Below are 16515 nucleotides of genomic sequence, written 5' to 3'. Positions count from 1 at the left end.
CGTGTCCAAGCCCCTCGACACTCTTCCTTTTTCCACTCTGGCCCTTGGTCCTGGTAAGACCCTGTCTGCTCATTACCCTGCTTCTTTGGGGACATTTACACTTAAATAGCAAAACAATTATCTTAAATTCTGTGCTTGAGATGGTCTCTAAAGCTCTTCTTACTCTTAAAGGTACTAATAACTGCTTGTTTGAATTTGATGACTTCCCGAAGCTTGAAGTTTGTTGAAATCAATAGAGACTTGCCTGTGTCACTCAAATGGGACAGCACTTCTTCTAAGTCCATTTCTCTGATTGTGCACCACCGCTGTTTCCTTGAACAGTAAAGAATTCAATAATGACTTTTCCAACAGTCATTTATTTTTAGTTGCATTTTCATTTGGATACTTGCCTCCTTTAAAAATATTGAATATGAACAGGGTCACTTATGTAATACCGACATTCTTTATAGTTGGAAATGCAGCTTTTGTACACACAACCACTGACATTGATATCAATAAGAGTGGATTAGAAATAAATAAATAACTTGCCCATATTAAGAAGTTCCCAAAATAGCCTGTGGGGTCTGGAACAGGTGCCATGTGGTCTGCTTGTGAAAGCACAGGCAGTGTGAAGGCTGCACTAATATTATGTACGTAAACAGGCTCTGGCTATGGGCCTGTGCAACACAAAAGACGCAAACAGGCACTGAGGTACCAAATGACTTCAATTCAATCATGGTGGCACATTAATCTTATGCATAAAGCATAATGTGCTTTCAAGACCAAGAAAATAGGGCATGTTTGTAGCAGCAACAATTCTATAAAAATACTCCAATGTTTCTCACTGAACTCCTTCAGTACAGAATATACAGCTGTTTTTAAGTGCCTCGCTCAAAGGCACCATGGTGATAATTATCCATTAATCTGCTGATCATTTTCTCAATTCATCGATTATTTGCTTGGGTCTAAAAATGTCAGAAAATCGTGCAAAAAATACCATTATAAAATCCCGAACTCCGATATGACTTCTTCAAATGCCTTGTTTGTCTGGCTAATAGTCCAAAATACAAAGATATTCAGTTTACTGTCATACAGCACAAAGAAAAACGGCAAATCTTCACATCTGAGGAGTTCGAACCAGCAATTGTTTCACATTTCTACTTGAAAAATGACAAACTATTAATTATCAAAATAGTTGCTGATTAATATTGTCTTTGAACTTATTGATTAATTGACTGATTGCTACAGCTCTATCCACAAAAGACTAATATCTGCCAATAAATCAGCCGAGCTGATTCATCAGTCGCTCTGCTCTATAGGTGTTACAGTGGAAAAAACACACATGTAAAAAAACAGAATTAATGATGGCTGAATTCGTTTAATTTCAAGGTCTTTGCATTGTGCAGGCTGGCTCACTGTCACACTGCCATGGCTTACTAGGACAGTCAAATAGAACAAAGCCATTGTTGCTGTAATCAGAAACACCTGTGCTCTGTGAAAAGGCCTGTTGCAAAGCTTTCTCATAGACCCTGAAGTTCACAAATGCACTTTCAGTAAGAAAAAGTTAATTGAATCGATCAAGTATTATTAGAAACTAGACTTCAAAAAGCAAACCACATTAGTACCCACATTGGAGAAAACATTGATTTGATAAGGTTTCAGGGTGTATCCATATTAAAATTCAAACTGAATATCAGTCAGGGTGATTCACAGTGGAGCTAAGGGACAGTTATTCCTCTTTGTATTCTCTTCTGCTGACTGTACGCATGAAATGGAGTGAACATGTGAAAACAGGTCAGAGTTTATCACAACAGATTAATCCTTTGGAGAAGAATGCCAGGATGACATCTTTTATTCCTCCAGTTCATCGCAGAAACCAACTGTTTCCCTCTCAGCACTCGCTCAGAATAATGGAGGCTTGTCAGGAGAGCAGCCCTGCACCCATGGGTCCCGAGGCGTCGCCAGCCGAGGGTCGTCACATTGACCTGACAGAGGACCTGGCCCAGCAGCTGGAGGACATCATTAGCACCTACCAGGCTGCCGAAATTCCCGCTGAGCCAGAGGACGCAGAGGAGGTCACAGCCGTCAAAGAGGCAGACACCCGCAAGGACCAGAAACTGGAGAAGAAGATGCTCAAAAATCTAGGTGTTTTGTTTTTTCATAATGTCTTATTGATTTTAGCTGAGGTGGGTTTCATTCAGCTCAGTCAGCAAAAGTCCAAGTTGTACTGAAACTGATAGGTGTGAAAGCAGAGCTGTAATGCATGTAAGTGCATCAATCTGCTCCAGACGAGCAGGTAAAATAGTATTTCCACATGCCTTTTATAGTTGGCTTCAGTTGACTCAGATGCTAAAATGATTTTTCACTGGGGTGACAGACTTCTCATAAACCCAGACAGGTACTCCAGAATGATGAATGATGAATTACTTTCAGTCTACATATCGGCATGCGATGAATCAGATTTATCTCGTGCTCGGGGTGATTGACGTGTGATGTTTAACTTGTGGGGAATTCCTTGTGGTTTTTCAGGGAAGGAAGCCATGCTCCTGATGCAAAGTTTGAACAAACTCAACACTCCAGAGCAGAAACTGGAAGCCATCATCAAGAAGCACGCTGAGCTGGTGAGTGGACACATATAGAAAACTGGAAAGAGATAACTTGGCAGTGATATGTGCGTGTAGTGGATTTTTCTGTGCATGTTTGCAGTTGGAGGAGCATCGGAGTGACCAGAAGCAGCTGAAGGTTCTGCAGAAGAAGCTGCTCCAAGTGATGAAGGAGAAGGACCAGCTGCAGAGCGAGCACAGCCGGGCCGTGCTCGCTCGCAGTAAACTGGAGGGGCTCTGCCGAGAGCTGCAGAGGCACAACAAGACCTTAAAGGTACTTCAGCTCCTGACATTTCTGCTCTTCATGTCGCAGTGGAAGTAAATAAGGTTTAACGTCTAATGTGAGCTCCTGAAACTGCCATTTGCTGTTGATGTTTGGTGCCGGGTGTTGTCACCATATGTTGTGCTCCTCAGGAGGTGACGTCAGCTGGCACCCAAGATAAATCATTATGTCAAAGCTCAGGATTTGACCTCTTTAACTGCCACCACCCAAACTCATGTTGTGAAGCCAAGTGTTGCTCAAACCAACAGATTTCATTCCTGGTGACATCCTGCGGTTTACATAGATATTGAATACACCTCATCAGGCTGATTTTGGAAAAATGTAAATAAAATAATCCATCCGCAACAACATTCACCCTGGATGTAAAGGAGCAGTCTTGCTTTAGCATTTTACACTCAGCTGTCTGTATAATACAGCTTCTTATCAATCTATAATGCTTAGTGGTATGACTGTGTTTTATGAGGACATCTACAGCAACTATAAGAATAACTTGGCTGAATCATTGAGTTGATTAATCAATTAGTTGACAGGCAGAAAATTAGAAAAATATAAGCAACAAACAAAATACAAAATAAGCAACCAGAAGACATCATCGGCTCTTGGAAAGTGGAAAGCTTCAAAAATGTTTTCACTCTTTTCTGAGTTTATAGACAGAGCGATTAATTGATACTGACTATCATTTGTTGCAGCTCTAATAACGTCATGCTTTTACAGAAGTCATTTCAGTTTGGTTCCTGTGTATGTACTGCATAATCATAAAATCACTGATATGAAATTGACCAGATCAGCATCAGCTTAAGTCTTAGCTCCCAGCATGGTAATTTGAAACAACAACAGACTAAGCTAAAAATGCCCCTAGCTCTATGTCACTGTGCTAATTGCAAATGTATCATGTACAAGGTTGTTTTGAGCTTCAACATCTCTCCCTGAAATGCAGGAAGAGACCCTGCAGAGGTGCAGAGAGGACGACCTGAAGAGGAAAGAGATCACCAACCATTTCCAGGGGACACTGAGCGAGATTCAGGCCCAAATCGAGGAACATAGTAACCGCAACACCAAGCTGTGCCAGGAGAACAGCGCTCTGGCAGAGAAGCTTAAGGGGCTCATTTCACAATACGACCAGCGAGAGGCGGTATTGATCCTGTCACATACTGATCACACACAGCTTCCAAATACAGTCACACAAAGTTTGAAAATGAATTTGTAAATCCCAATCTGCATGCAAACCTCCCTCACACAGTCTGAACTGTACTCCTGCAAAACCTCACACATCTGGGCCTCTGTGCCAGTTTCAACCGCATGAATTATTTGCACATTTCACCAAAGTCTTACATTTATTAGTTGCAGTATTTCAGTTTTATGTGGCCAAAGCTCCCTGAGCGAGAAATGTAACAGTTTTCTGTGTGAAAACGACTCATAAATTCACCTGGTTGTCTTCCAGAACCTGGAGAAGGTCTTCAAGCACAGAGACCTAAAGGAAAAGTTGCTGGAGACCAAACTTACACAGGCAAACATGATACTGAAGGAGGCAGAGGAGAAGCACAAGCTGGAAAAGGAGCTTGTATGTTTTGTGCATCAGATTTGCCCAGTGCTACAGGCATTTTAATATCATATTTGCAATTCTAATCGCATAATGCTCATTTTCATGGAACATTTTAATATTCCACAGCTGCTAAAACAGGCAGCAGAGTATAAATTGCAAGTGAAGGTCATGAAGGAGCAAGAAATCGATATGAAGACCCAGGTACAGTAACAGGGCTTCATAGGCAACATTGGCTTGTTCTTCTACCTCTCTGGAGGCATGTATAATATTTTTCTCTCCATTTCTCCTCAGCTTGACATGTACTCCAAGAAGTTTGATGAATTCCAGGGCACAGTATCAAAGAGTAACAGTGTCTACAGCAGCTTCAAACAGGACATGGACAAAGTAGGAGCAGTTTCACAGAATATTTGAAGTCAGTTTCATGATATTGGTTATATTATTTAGATGATCTGTGAATAGCAACATGATAAAAACTTGAATAAGAGAAGAAATATCCCATGAGATTTACATGAACACTTTATAAACCTATTTTTAGAGGTGGCTTTGATTGTCAGCTGTGTAATGTGTTTTTTTATCCTGTAGATGGCCAAGAAAATGAAAAAGCTGGAGAAAGAATGCCAGTCATGGAAGAGTCGCTTTGATGGCTGCAACAAGAGCCTCATTGACATGGTGGCAGATGTAAGAAACATTTTTCTTCAGTCATTTATCGCCCAATACAAGGATTTGGTTGTTTGTTTTAAATGTTAACCGTACCAGAAGCCATCTATTTACTAGAAAAGAATATGATTCCTCCACTGACATGTTCCATGCATTGTTATCTTTCCAGAAAGCAATCAAAGAAAAGGAGTTTGAGCTTGTCACCATCAAGAACCAGAAGCTTGAGAATCTGTGCAGGGCTTTGCAAGAGGAGAGGAAGAGTCTTTATGAGAAGGTGCAGGGAGCTGGAAGTCAACCAGACAGCAACACGAGTGAACCGACAGAGAAGGAGGGCTCTGATGTGCTGGAGACCGCTAAAGTGCCTAAAGACGATCACCCTGTCCAGAATACTGCAGCCCCTGCCTCTGCTGCCCCCTGCGGGACCCCAACACTCGAGACTCCACTGACCAAGGAACTGGCTAAACTGAAGACTGAGCAGGCCCGTCTGAAGGAGATCGCTGGTTCTTTCACAATATCTCATGCTATATCCACAGAAACAGCCATCAGCCAATCACAAGGTCTCTCTGAGGGAGTAGAAGAACCAGAGAAGAAGCACATAGAGGTGGGCAACGGCGAACACCTCCAGGAAGTCAAGGAGGGCGGATACCAAGAACAGAGAGATTTAGAAATGGAGTCTGTTGATTAATGCTGCCACTACTGGGAAAACTGTCTGGTTCATGTGAGATTCATAGCAATAAAAAGAAAAATGCTGACCCTCTGTTCCGTGTCTGATCCTCGTATTTCACGATTCAAGAAAAGGTTTATTTTAGCACCTGCAACAGGCCAACTACAACTACTAAGCAGTTTTATGGCTTGTCTAACAAACAGATCAAAAAGTAAAGAATGCTTGGACGCCATGGACATGCTTCCTATAGAGTTGCAAAATGGAGGGAACTATTTCAGCTGAGGCTAAGCAGGGATGAGGTGACAAAGGAAAGAGAAGATCTGCTCACATCTGCAAGAAAAAAGTAAAACTAAAGCTGTGTCCCAAATCCATATTACATACAAATTCTAGACAGTATTATGCTAATCATACTAATGGTATATTAATTTAAAAGTTAGTATAAACATCATGGCCAGTTAAGCTTCACAAATAGGTGGCACAGTGGAACAGTGGCAACACTGTCGGCTCACAGCTAGAAGGTTCCGGGTTTGTTTCTCGCCGTGGGCGCCTTCGGTGCATGCTGCCCGAGGAAAGGGGCCTTTCTGTGTGGAGTTTGCATGTTCTCCCCGTGTTCACCTGGGGTATCCTCCCTAAAAAATAAAAAAAACACTAAAAACATGCAAGAACATCACCACCTGACCAGAAACTTGGGTGCCCGGGCACCGGTCGGATGGCAGCCCACCGCTCCTGGTCTGCTGTGGAGGAAGGCGACCAGGATGGGTTAAAGGCGGAGGACAAATTTCACCAATTTGCATGGCGTGTCAGAGCATGTATGTAGTTTGTGTGACAAATAAAGGGGATTGTCCCCCCGATTCTTCTTCCTCTCCTCTTCTCCTTCTAAATAGACTCTGAAATGTTTTCGTTAAGATTTGACACTTTTGTTTCTTTGTTTTCCAAGATTTTTATGGAACTGTTTCACCATCACCCTTATTCTTCCTGCTGAACAGCTTGTCCATTTCCTCTGTGCACTTTGAGAGAATACTGTCCATTAAGAGCACACTCAAAGAACAACTGTATTTAGTATGCATTTTGTCTGCAATGCATGCAAACTGCAATGCTGCATGACTGCAAATAGATACTATCAATATTACTTTAGAGTACCCCTTTAAACTGAGCTTCAACAGCAACTCTTCTGTCTTCCTATTTGCCCAGAGTGGACTTCGAGAGAACGCAGAGCCTGTTTCACTCCGCTGCACTGATAAGAACTTGGATATCTTATGAAATGATTACAGGTCCCCATTCAAACAGAAAATGGCTGCTGGAGCAGACCCGGCTGCAGCCTCTTGTGTGAAAGCTCTCACAGCCTTTGTTGAAAATGGAAAAGCTTTACTGGACCTTGCAGAGAAGGAAAGCAGGGAAGGTAGGCAGCATTTTATGGGGTTAGACAAGCGCACGTAAAAATAGACATGCAGACGCCGTGTGCTGTAGTTGGCAGGCCTTTTATTAATGTACCACGAGTGAGGGCAGCAGGAGTCCTGTCAATCATTAGACATAAATAATGAGGGAAAACAGACTGTTACACACTAACTTTGCTTACTTTATCTCATGTAGGCTCTCTACAGGAATTCATCAGGCAGAAAATTCGTATCGAGTTAAATCAGTCACTGCTGGGTCTGATTGAAGCCGCTGCAGCTTTGTTCAGAAGGTTATCATGAGTACACACAGTATATGAACAGCTTATATCTGTAAAAGCTTTTAATAATAATTTTAATGTTACTGTAAAGATCTATTCTAAATAAGTAAGTAGAGCTTCATACCACCAGATTCAGTTTTGTGGTTTGACAAGCAGATATGAGGTGTTTACTTCTATTTCTTCTAATTTCACAGTTTGTCTGTTAAGAGGAAAAAGGATGCAGAGGACCTTTGGAGAAAAAACAATCAGTAAGAGCTGGTGCTGAAACAAGCAGTCCATTAATCAATTAGTTTTGTGATCAATTAGTCTGCCCTGGTCATCAAAATACACAACATAAATTTTAGTTTTCATGTCTGAAAAAATACATTTTGAGATATTTTTAGTTTCTCAATTACAATGCCAAAAACTGGAGAGGATGTAGACTATCTTGGGTCATCAAACCTATCGTAACTGACACCCTGATGCAGAAAAAATGTGCTGAGAGACTCGTGATTGTGTGACATGCATTCATTAATTTCATTCAGAAAACCACAGTCCCTAGAAACTGTAACAGTAATACAAACTCTGTTGTATGATGTCTCCAGCTGTGCTGCTTTACAGGCTGCTGTGCAGGACTTTCAGCAACTAGAAGTGAGTTACTGACATGACAGTTATTTTCAAAAACGTTCTTATCAGGACCACTGCAAGAGCATTTTGGCTTTACTGACTGCAGATGTAACACAGGTGCAGTGGGATGCCTTTCTGCAGCATTTGGATGATGAGTTACAACTCCCAAAAATACTGGATGGGGACCATCAGGCAAAATGTATTTCACCAGACACCTCTCTCATCAACGCCAGAACAGGAGAGTAGGTTTGATTCATTTCTTTTCACACACCCATAACTGTTGAGAAATTAAACTGTTCATTTAGAAATGGCATTATCTGTGAAAACCTTTGTGTTGTGTGACCTATGTTGCACTTTACTGCTTCTTTGTGTTTTGCAGGACAGTGACATTAGAAAAATATCTTGCGAAAGGTAAGAAGATCCTGCTTGTGTTAATCCGTCAGTTCTCCTGTCTACTCTGTCGCCTCCATCTTAAAGATCTGGTGAAGAATCAGGTAAGCATGAGCCACTGGAGAAATGATGTTCACTACAATTTCACCAGTGCAGACAGATGCTGCAATAGCCAACTGCAAAATTCAAAGTATCACAAAATCAATTTTAAGGCAACTTTCTTTTTTTTCTTACTTTCATTGTTTAAATTCAACACATTTAATTCCACTCTAATGAATGTATTGTCAAATAAACTATAGTTTGCTCTCAGCATCCAAAAACAGTTTGAAAACATGTTCTATCATCTACAGTGTTGCTATATTAATGGTTTCCATAAGAGGCAGTTATTTTAGCCTTACAATGAAAATTACAACTTTAATTAAAAAAATAGGAGTTCTGGAATAAACTAATAGAGGAACTGAATAAAATATCTCTTTTAAACCTTCTCTTCCAGATATGACTGTTTAAGGTTAAAGGTATTTCATCATCCTCATTACCATCCTCTGTATGTGACATTATTTTTTAGAGGTCTCTGGATGCACACTCAATTGAAGTGGTGGTCATTTCATTTGGCTGTCAGGAGGGAGCTTCACACTGGCTGCAGGAGACCGGTTGTCAATACGACATGCTTTTGGACCCTGATAGGAAGGTCAGACGTCAAGCAACAACATATCAAATGCATATTTCATAGGCTGAGTTTATGGAGTCTATTTTGTCACATTTAGCCAGTTCCTTGGCCAAGTGACTAATGGGGACAACAATTTTTGAAATTGGTCCAGTATTGAATGAGAGCACTGCAGCCACCAGCTGCAAAATGTGCAAAATGGGCTGCATCCCTCTGTGCATGTTTGGTTTTTTCCACTGACAAGCTCAGATTGTGTCTGACAACATTATGGAAAGGATGACCACAGAGACGGACCTTTGTTAAAGAGTAAGATCCTTTTTGTTCAGACAGAAACAGGTGCTATATCACTCTCACCAAAGCCACAAGACTTCATTCACACGAACACAATTTCATTAGGAAACACTTCCATCCAAACAAAAAAACAGTAATTACTGGACAATGGAAACTTTGGTTTTGTGACTCCTGTTTGTCATGCCACAGCAGTGCTGCTATTTCTCTACACTCAAATATTCATTTTCACAATCAATCGTCTGCATGTTTTGAAATAAAATTCCATTATATATTTGAATTTAGAATAATCTCTGACTGCCTGAAAAAAAAAAAAAAAAAAAAAAAAAGATTTGTCTCGTACCGAACCACACAAACACTATTCCAGACAATTAGCAACACGTTCATGCTCATGCACAAGGGGATGGAGAGTGGGGATTGTGGGAGCCAGAGGGACAGTATAATCTGGTGTGCTAATGTTATGTAAACACATTGTGAAGAAGGTGACATGGCAATATTCGCAGTCTTTCTCCAGAATGACTCACCTAACTTTTAACTCCGTTGGGTGTTACAGATGTATGGAGCATTTGGCCTGGGAGCATCTCTGAAGAAAGTATTAAACTTCAGTAGCATGCTGCTCTATGCAGAATATGTGGTGGACAATATGGAGTTTCCAAGAGGGCTTCCATCGATTCAAGACGACATGTTCCAGGTAAAATGATGCTTGGAGCTTCACGCACACAGACATTGGAGGCGGCTGCAGCAGAACTTATTGTGCCCTTATGGATGGCATGTCAAGTCCCAGTTCTCCAGTGAAACTTCTCATTTACCCAACAAAATTATTACAATGATGGGCAGTACATGTGGCATGTGTAAATGTGTGTAACTATGGGAAAGTGAAGCAAAAAAGGACCTCTGAGTTCAGATAATGGTATATTTTCTGATAACATGTCTATTAATAATGAAATAAATAATTCATGACTTTATTCAAAAATTTTCCATTCACCAGTTGGGTTATTAATCGTTCCAAATATTTTCTCCCACCACCGCTTCAGTTTTTACATCTGCACAGAAAGTTTCTTCAGATTCGTACCTAACTCTTGATTGTTTTTTTTCCTCTGTATTTTTCAGCTGGGAGGCGACTTTGTTTTGGACGAACATGGGAGGGTGCTGTTCTCTCACTGCTGTCAGAGTCCCATAGACAGACCCTCAGTGGAGGACATTTTATCTGCTGTGTGATGAAATTCCTTCATGCATTACACAGATTGATCATAGGAGAATAGAAACAGGTGATGGCAGCTGATAAATTTACTAGTTTAGGAGATACTACCAGGTCTATCAGTCTTTATGCAAGAAACTGAAGTATCAAATTGTTGAAAACAAATATGATATTACTGCTGTACAATTAACTGAGTCTTTCTTTTATAACAAAAATGACTGCGCTCACTTTGTAGTGAAAATATAATTAAATACATGAATGTCTTTAACAAAGACGTATGTAGAGTATGGTCTTATGGTTCCTAGCTATAAGCTTATGTGGTCATTTTCAACTGACTAAATGATTTCTCATTGGTTTACACTGTGGAAACATACTTCAGTTTTAGTCAGTGTGGTATAACATAACCATCAAGCTTTCTTTTATGTTTTACCTTTGAAAACCACATACAGACACTGCAGACAAAATAACACCCCATAATTTAATGCAACCCAATGGAAACCCCCTGCAACAAATTTCAGCTTTGTATAGCTAATAAAGATGTTGAGACTGTAGTTTGTGCTGTTGTTGTACATGATTACTTTTGTAAGCATTCCTATAATTTTGTCCACCATGATCTTTTGTCCAATTCTAACAGCAGACATTACTGTGACAAAATCAATAATGTTATGCAATAATTATAGTGTGAGGTAAGTGGGGCTGCACTAAGGAATTATTTTCATTATCGATTAATCTGCCATTTAGTTTCCTGATTAATGGATGAATGAATTTGTTTTTAAATGTACAAATGAAGACTAAAAAACACCATATCCTTACACTTGAGAAGCTGGAACCAGGGAAAGTTCAGCTTTTTTTCTGGGAGGAGAGTGGCACTCTTGATGTCTATTTTTAGTCTTATATCTTTTATTCTGAAATGTGCTATGTTTGGCTCATGTTTACATTATGCTACATCCTGAATACTGAGAGTCCCAAAGTGTATATGCCTTGTATATTTCTCAAACTACTCTGGGTTTGTTTCAGGGCTCAATAAAATCAATTAATAAAACAGCAAACATAATGTATCAAATCAATTTGATAAGGCAGTTTATCTCAGACAAGCTGAATTAATTATCTCAGAAACGTGAATTAAGAACCACAGCTATGCTAGCTGCCCTGTTAAGCTGTTTACAACTTATCCTGTGTGGAATATGAATGTTTAACAAATTTCATGGCAATCCATTTAGTAGCTTAACACTTTTCACTCAAATCCACAAACTTCAACTTCATGGGGGCACTGGAGAATAAATCGGGGATCACCAAAGTCATTAAGATTCTTCCTCTGGGGAGCATTAAAGTCTGTACAATATCTCATAACAATTCATCCAACATTTATTAAAATATTTCACTAAAAACCTAAAGTGTGATCCTGCTGGTGGCGTTAGAGGTTAAGTCAGGGCTTCACCAAGTCATTGGGATTCTCGCTTTGATCAACACCTGATTCCTCATTCATCTCTTTAAAGACGCATCTATTCTTAGACATTCTCAGAGCGGAGCTGCTTTAACAGACACAACGTCTTATGCCAAATATTAGATTATTAGCAGAGATGGCAAATGTGGACAAACTTATCGAGCACGTAGGGGACTTTGGGCCTTTCCAGAGGAAGATTGTTATACTTGGTTCATTACCGTTAATACTCTTTGCTTTTTTACTTGTCGGGGTTGTTTTCTTAGGGCATACACCGGATCACTGGTGTTGGAGTCCTGGATCCAAGCGCCTCCAGGAGGAATGTGGCTGGACAGACCTTGAGGTGCGGGAAGTTACAGTTCCCCGCTCTGAACAGTCAGGATCCTTCAGCAGCTGTGAGAGGTTTGGTGTAGACTGGAGCAAAAGTCAAAACAAATGCGATGGACTTGACTGGCTGCTGACTTCTAATGCAACCGAGCTGGTGCCCTGTGACAGCACATGGGTGTTTGATAAAAGCCACAGCACTATTGTTTCTGAGGTAGGTACATTTTCTTTCTGCCTCTTTCTAAATAAACAGTATCAGAAATGTGAAATATAAGGCTGCACATGCCATTTTACAATGCCAAAAGAGAATATAGGTGTAAATACACTTTCTATGAAGGTTTGTTGTTGCTGTCACATTAGATTTTTATCCTTCAGCTGTACCAAATACATCACGTCATAGTCATGTGATGCAACTCTGTTTACCAAAGAACAAGCTGTATTATCATGAGACATTTTAGAGAATTCCTCTCTTGACAATTAGGTCATTTCTTGCATTTTTTTTGTCAGAACAGTTCGGCAGTACTTCAAAATGTTTTCCTGGGTGTAAATGTTTACTTTGTCAAAAAATAGTGTCATAATCTTCATTATTTTAGCATTATCCTAGATTATTTTTGGTTTTGGATGAAATGTCTCTTTAAATTTTTTTCCTCCTAGTTCTCATTGGTGTGTGAGAAATCCTGGCTTGGTGATCTGAACCAAGTTTTCTTGGCACTTGGATTTTTAATTGGAGCTTTTGTCACCGGCTGCCTAGCTGACAGGTCTGTTATTCATTGTTTAGTTTCAGTCATTTCCCCCCACAGTTTTCACTGATAAGCACATGAGTTTTTAAATTACTTTACACAACAATAATACAATACTATTTCCACAGGTTTGGGAGAAAGCCATGTTTCATTGCAACAATGCTTGGCCTTGGTATCTCAGGTGTAGGGGTCATGCTGTCGCCATGGTACCCGCTGCTGCTAACTTTTCGATTTCTACAAGGCTTTTGTGGAAAGGGAGCATGGATGGCCACCTATGTACTTGGTATGTTTAAAAACAGTACTAGAGCTCGTGTAAGAAACAATTCCCATTTTTCTTAATTTCTGGATGGTTAGGGTAAGTCTCCAGTCTATGTAATGTCCCCAAAAATAAGGCAAAGGTGACTGTATTTGTGTGGGTTATAGGACTTTTATTTAAAAAGGACACCAAGGGTCTTATTCCATTTATGGATGTCAGTTAGAGCCCCCCTTTACATTCTGCATCAACATGTGTTTTGGGTGATTGGACGGCAATCGGGTAGTGCTTGACCACATGAAAGTACGACCACAGGTGAAACAGTGCAAACGAGAGGATGGTGTAAGTAGGAAGAAGAACAAGAATAAGATGGACAAAGTGATTAGATTGCAATCTGATCTCAATGTGAAAACTGGAGACAATTATTAATACCAGGTGTAAACATAGATCCAGATTGTATGTGAATACGAGACACATTTTAATGAAGGTGTAAAGGGGGTCTTGAATTGCCTGATACTAATATTTTATAACCTATAACAACCATATGTGTTTGATAAATACATGTGCAAGAGGTTTGTCTTGCTGCTAAAACACAATCTTTTTTGTTGTAGTGATTGAGTTCTTTGGCTCAAAAAACAGGAAATTTGTGTCCATGGTGAGTCGAACTTTCTACTCCACTGGCATGGTCATCCTGCCTGGTCTGGCTTACTTCCTGTCCTCCTGGAGGACTCTGCAGCTGGTCATGAGTCTACCTTGCCTCTTGTTTATCTCATACCACTGGTATACATATATGGTTTGCTTCATAAAAGAAAATGTTTTATCTGCATGATACCTCTGAATCTGATGTTGAAACCAACGTAGACGTGCGTTTGTTTTAAAGGATTGTTCCTGAATCTCCACGGTGGCTGTTCTCACAAAAAAGAACTGCAGAGGCCATGAAGGTTGCTGCAAATATTGCAAAATGCAACCAGAGATCTTTACCACATAATTTTCCAGAGGTATGACAATATTTCAAAATGCTGTGTACTCTGCTTACATCTTTGTTTACCTTAGGACCTGTGCCAAATAAAAGCAAATCTCGAAATCTGATTAAGTCCAAATATAATATCTTTCAGATAATTCTCTCTGAGGAAAAGGAAGAAGTAAATCCTGCATCAATAATGGATTTGTTTAGGACACCACATATAAGAAAAGACACACTAATTTTAATTTATGCCTGGTAAGTGAGTTTGATGCAAGTTCTTGTGATTTCATATTAAGTTATTTCCTTCTACATGGTGCTTTAAAATCCTTTATTGACTGCAGAATGTGCTACTGATAATAAAAAAAAACACTTATTATATTCCTCTCATCCAGGTTTACAAGTACCATTGTCTTTCAAGGCTTGATCCTGCGGCTAGGGATCAAAGGCAATGACATCTTCTTGGATTTCTTTCTCTCTGCTGTGGTGGAACTTCCCACTGGCCTAATCTTCTACCTCCTGGTTGACAGAGTTGGCCGACGCTCCCTTATGGCCATCACCAACTTCACTGGTGGCATCGCCTGCCTCCTAGTCCCTTTCATCTCCATGGGTATGCACAGCTGATTGTGTATGTGGCACCAGGTGAACAATTGGAAACAGATTCTGATCATTTATGAACAATTATAGGTGATGTAAGTTCTTGATTGATAAAGCAATTGATGATTCCACTTGCATCCCATTTCCATCCTGCATTTTGTTTCTTTTGTCTTTCCAACAGATTTTGCCTGGTTGAAAAAGTCAATTGTAATCATCGGGAGGCTTGCTGTTGCCATTGGATTTGAGACCCTGACCTTTGCAAACACAGAGATGTATCCCACACCTCTGAGGTATGAAACCCATGACTGTTTCTAAATACAAATTTGTTTTTTATGTGCTGTGAAAAACAAAACTAAAGAATGTGTTCACATCACACTAACAAGTACAGAACTGGACAAACTCACACTACATGTGTCACACCCAATTTGGAGTTAAAATAAGGCTTAATCTGTTCAGTGTCTGTTCAGCTTTATACTAACCATACTGATCTAAACACAAAGGTAACAGATATTCTAAATGTTGTAATTGTTTGTGGTTTGATTTGATTTTCAATTTCTCACAGAAATTTGGGTGTATCACTGTGTTCATCAGCCAGTGATTTCGGAGCAATTGTAGCCCCATTTCTGCTCTACAGACTGGCCAGTATCTGGCAGGAGCTGCCTCTTTGTCTTTATGGTAAATTTTAGCATCCCTGCCGCCATGTTCTTCAAAATACTCTTATCTCATTTAAACGATGCATGGAGAAAATTCAAATTTAATAATTTAAGAAATATTTCTAGAGTAAAAAGCACCTTACATTTGTTTCAGGTGTGATGTCAGTAGTCTACAGTGGATTGGTGACAATGTTGCCTGAGATGACTGGGGTTGCCCTGCCAGAGACAATAAAGGATGTGGAGAATCTAACAGGGTAAATGGACTCTATTAACATGACATTATTAGATCTATTTGTGTTCATCATCTTAGCTGACACTTTTATCCAGAGAACATTATAGTGAGTACAACAGTAACTACAACCTAACAAACCAAAATTCACAGACTGCCAATATTATGTGGAGCCAGTACTAAGCAGTGTGAAACCAATGACAAAAAGACAACAAAAACAACACTGTTTCCAATATAAGCTGGAAGAGTATAATAGAAAAGAGATAAAGAGGTAAATAAATGAAGCAGAAAAGTGCTTATGGTACAGCAGAAAGGTGTAAAGGGAGGGGAAGATGGCAGGAAAGGTGCAAGAAAAGGTAACAATCAGTGACATCTGATTTACCAATGGTAAATTTAGATTTACCATTAGGCAGGTGCAGCAGGAAGGTTCATGATTTAATCCTGAATGCATCTTTCTTGTGTGTTTGTATTTTCTGACAGGGGGAAAGACAAGTCACAGGATGCAGAGAGGAATGGCTCTATTGTGTTATTGAAGCCATGAAGACCTTGAACTTTATAGGTCTATTTACTACATGTGCTGTGTTTACAGTAAACATGACATCCCAGTGTAGTTTGTTCATTAGATTTACAGCCAGTGAAAAGTACTGTGAAATGTACTATGGTACTTGTTATTGTATTATATTAGATATCCTGAGGCTGTAAAGGTGTTAACTAATGAACTCCACAGGGGACTTCAGCATCCTTCAGAAATCATGGCCACATCAGTCAAC

General features: G+C 39.9%; 2 protein-coding genes across 3 annotated transcripts; both read left to right on the top strand.

Moving 5' to 3' along the window:
- Window positions 1-2: 2 nt before the first annotated feature.
- txlnbb (taxilin beta b) lies at window positions 3-5760 on the top strand. 2 transcript variants are annotated; one of them, XM_070978949.1, is made up of 10 exons: window positions 3-53; window positions 1875-2124; window positions 2509-2600; window positions 2686-2856; window positions 3803-3997; window positions 4307-4426; window positions 4535-4609; window positions 4700-4792; window positions 4991-5086; window positions 5235-5760. In XM_070978949.1, exons 2-10 carry the CDS (start codon window positions 1890-1892, stop codon window positions 5748-5750), a joined length of 1593 nt encoding a protein of 530 aa, XP_070835050.1. In that variant the 5' UTR covers window positions 3-53; window positions 1875-1889; the 3' UTR covers window positions 5751-5760. The 2 variants fall into 2 exon arrangements, with proteins under 2 accessions (XP_070835050.1, XP_070835049.1); XM_070978948.1 differs by having other exon boundaries at window positions 7-53; window positions 1853-2124.
- A 6367-nt stretch (window positions 5761-12127) lies between these two features.
- slc22a3 (solute carrier family 22 member 3) lies at window positions 12128-16286 on the top strand. Its single transcript, XM_070978583.1, has 11 exons — window positions 12128-12526; window positions 12967-13070; window positions 13181-13335; window positions 13917-14085; window positions 14186-14303; window positions 14421-14524; window positions 14662-14876; window positions 15045-15153; window positions 15426-15538; window positions 15671-15770; window positions 16226-16286. Exons 1-11 carry the CDS (start codon window positions 12128-12130, stop codon window positions 16284-16286), a joined length of 1647 nt encoding a protein of 548 aa, XP_070834684.1.
- The last annotated feature ends 229 nt before the right edge of the window (window positions 16287-16515 follow it).

Source organism: Chaetodon trifascialis, chromosome 14 (genome assembly GCF_039877785.1).
Source record: "Chaetodon trifascialis isolate fChaTrf1 chromosome 14, fChaTrf1.hap1, whole genome shotgun sequence".
In the NCBI taxonomy this organism is placed as follows: domain Eukaryota; kingdom Metazoa; phylum Chordata; class Actinopteri; order Chaetodontiformes; family Chaetodontidae; genus Chaetodon; species Chaetodon trifascialis.
This window is presented reverse-complemented; position numbering and strand designations above follow the sequence as displayed.

Bases quoted from the DNA above. Each gene is read 5' to 3' on its own strand.
- slc22a3 (XM_070978583.1), top strand. From the start codon at position 12,128: ATGGCAAATGTGGACAAACTTATCGAGCACGTAGGGGACTTTGGGCCT. The intron at 13,071-13,180 runs GTCTGTTATTCA...CTATTTCCACAG, and splicing joins ACCGGCTGCCTAGCTGACAG to GTTTGGGAGAAAGCCATGTT. The intron at 14,525-14,661 runs GTAAGTGAGTTT...CCTCTCATCCAG, and splicing joins CTAATTTTAATTTATGCCTG to GTTTACAAGTACCATTGTCT.
- txlnbb (XM_070978949.1), top strand. From the start codon at position 1,890: ATGGAGGCTTGTCAGGAGAGCAGCCCTGCACCCATGGGTCCCGAGGCG. The intron at 2,125-2,508 runs GTGTTTTGTTTT...GTGGTTTTTCAG, and splicing joins GAAGATGCTCAAAAATCTAG to GGAAGGAAGCCATGCTCCTG. The intron at 5,087-5,234 runs GTAAGAAACATT...TTATCTTTCCAG, and splicing joins TCATTGACATGGTGGCAGAT to AAAGCAATCAAAGAAAAGGA.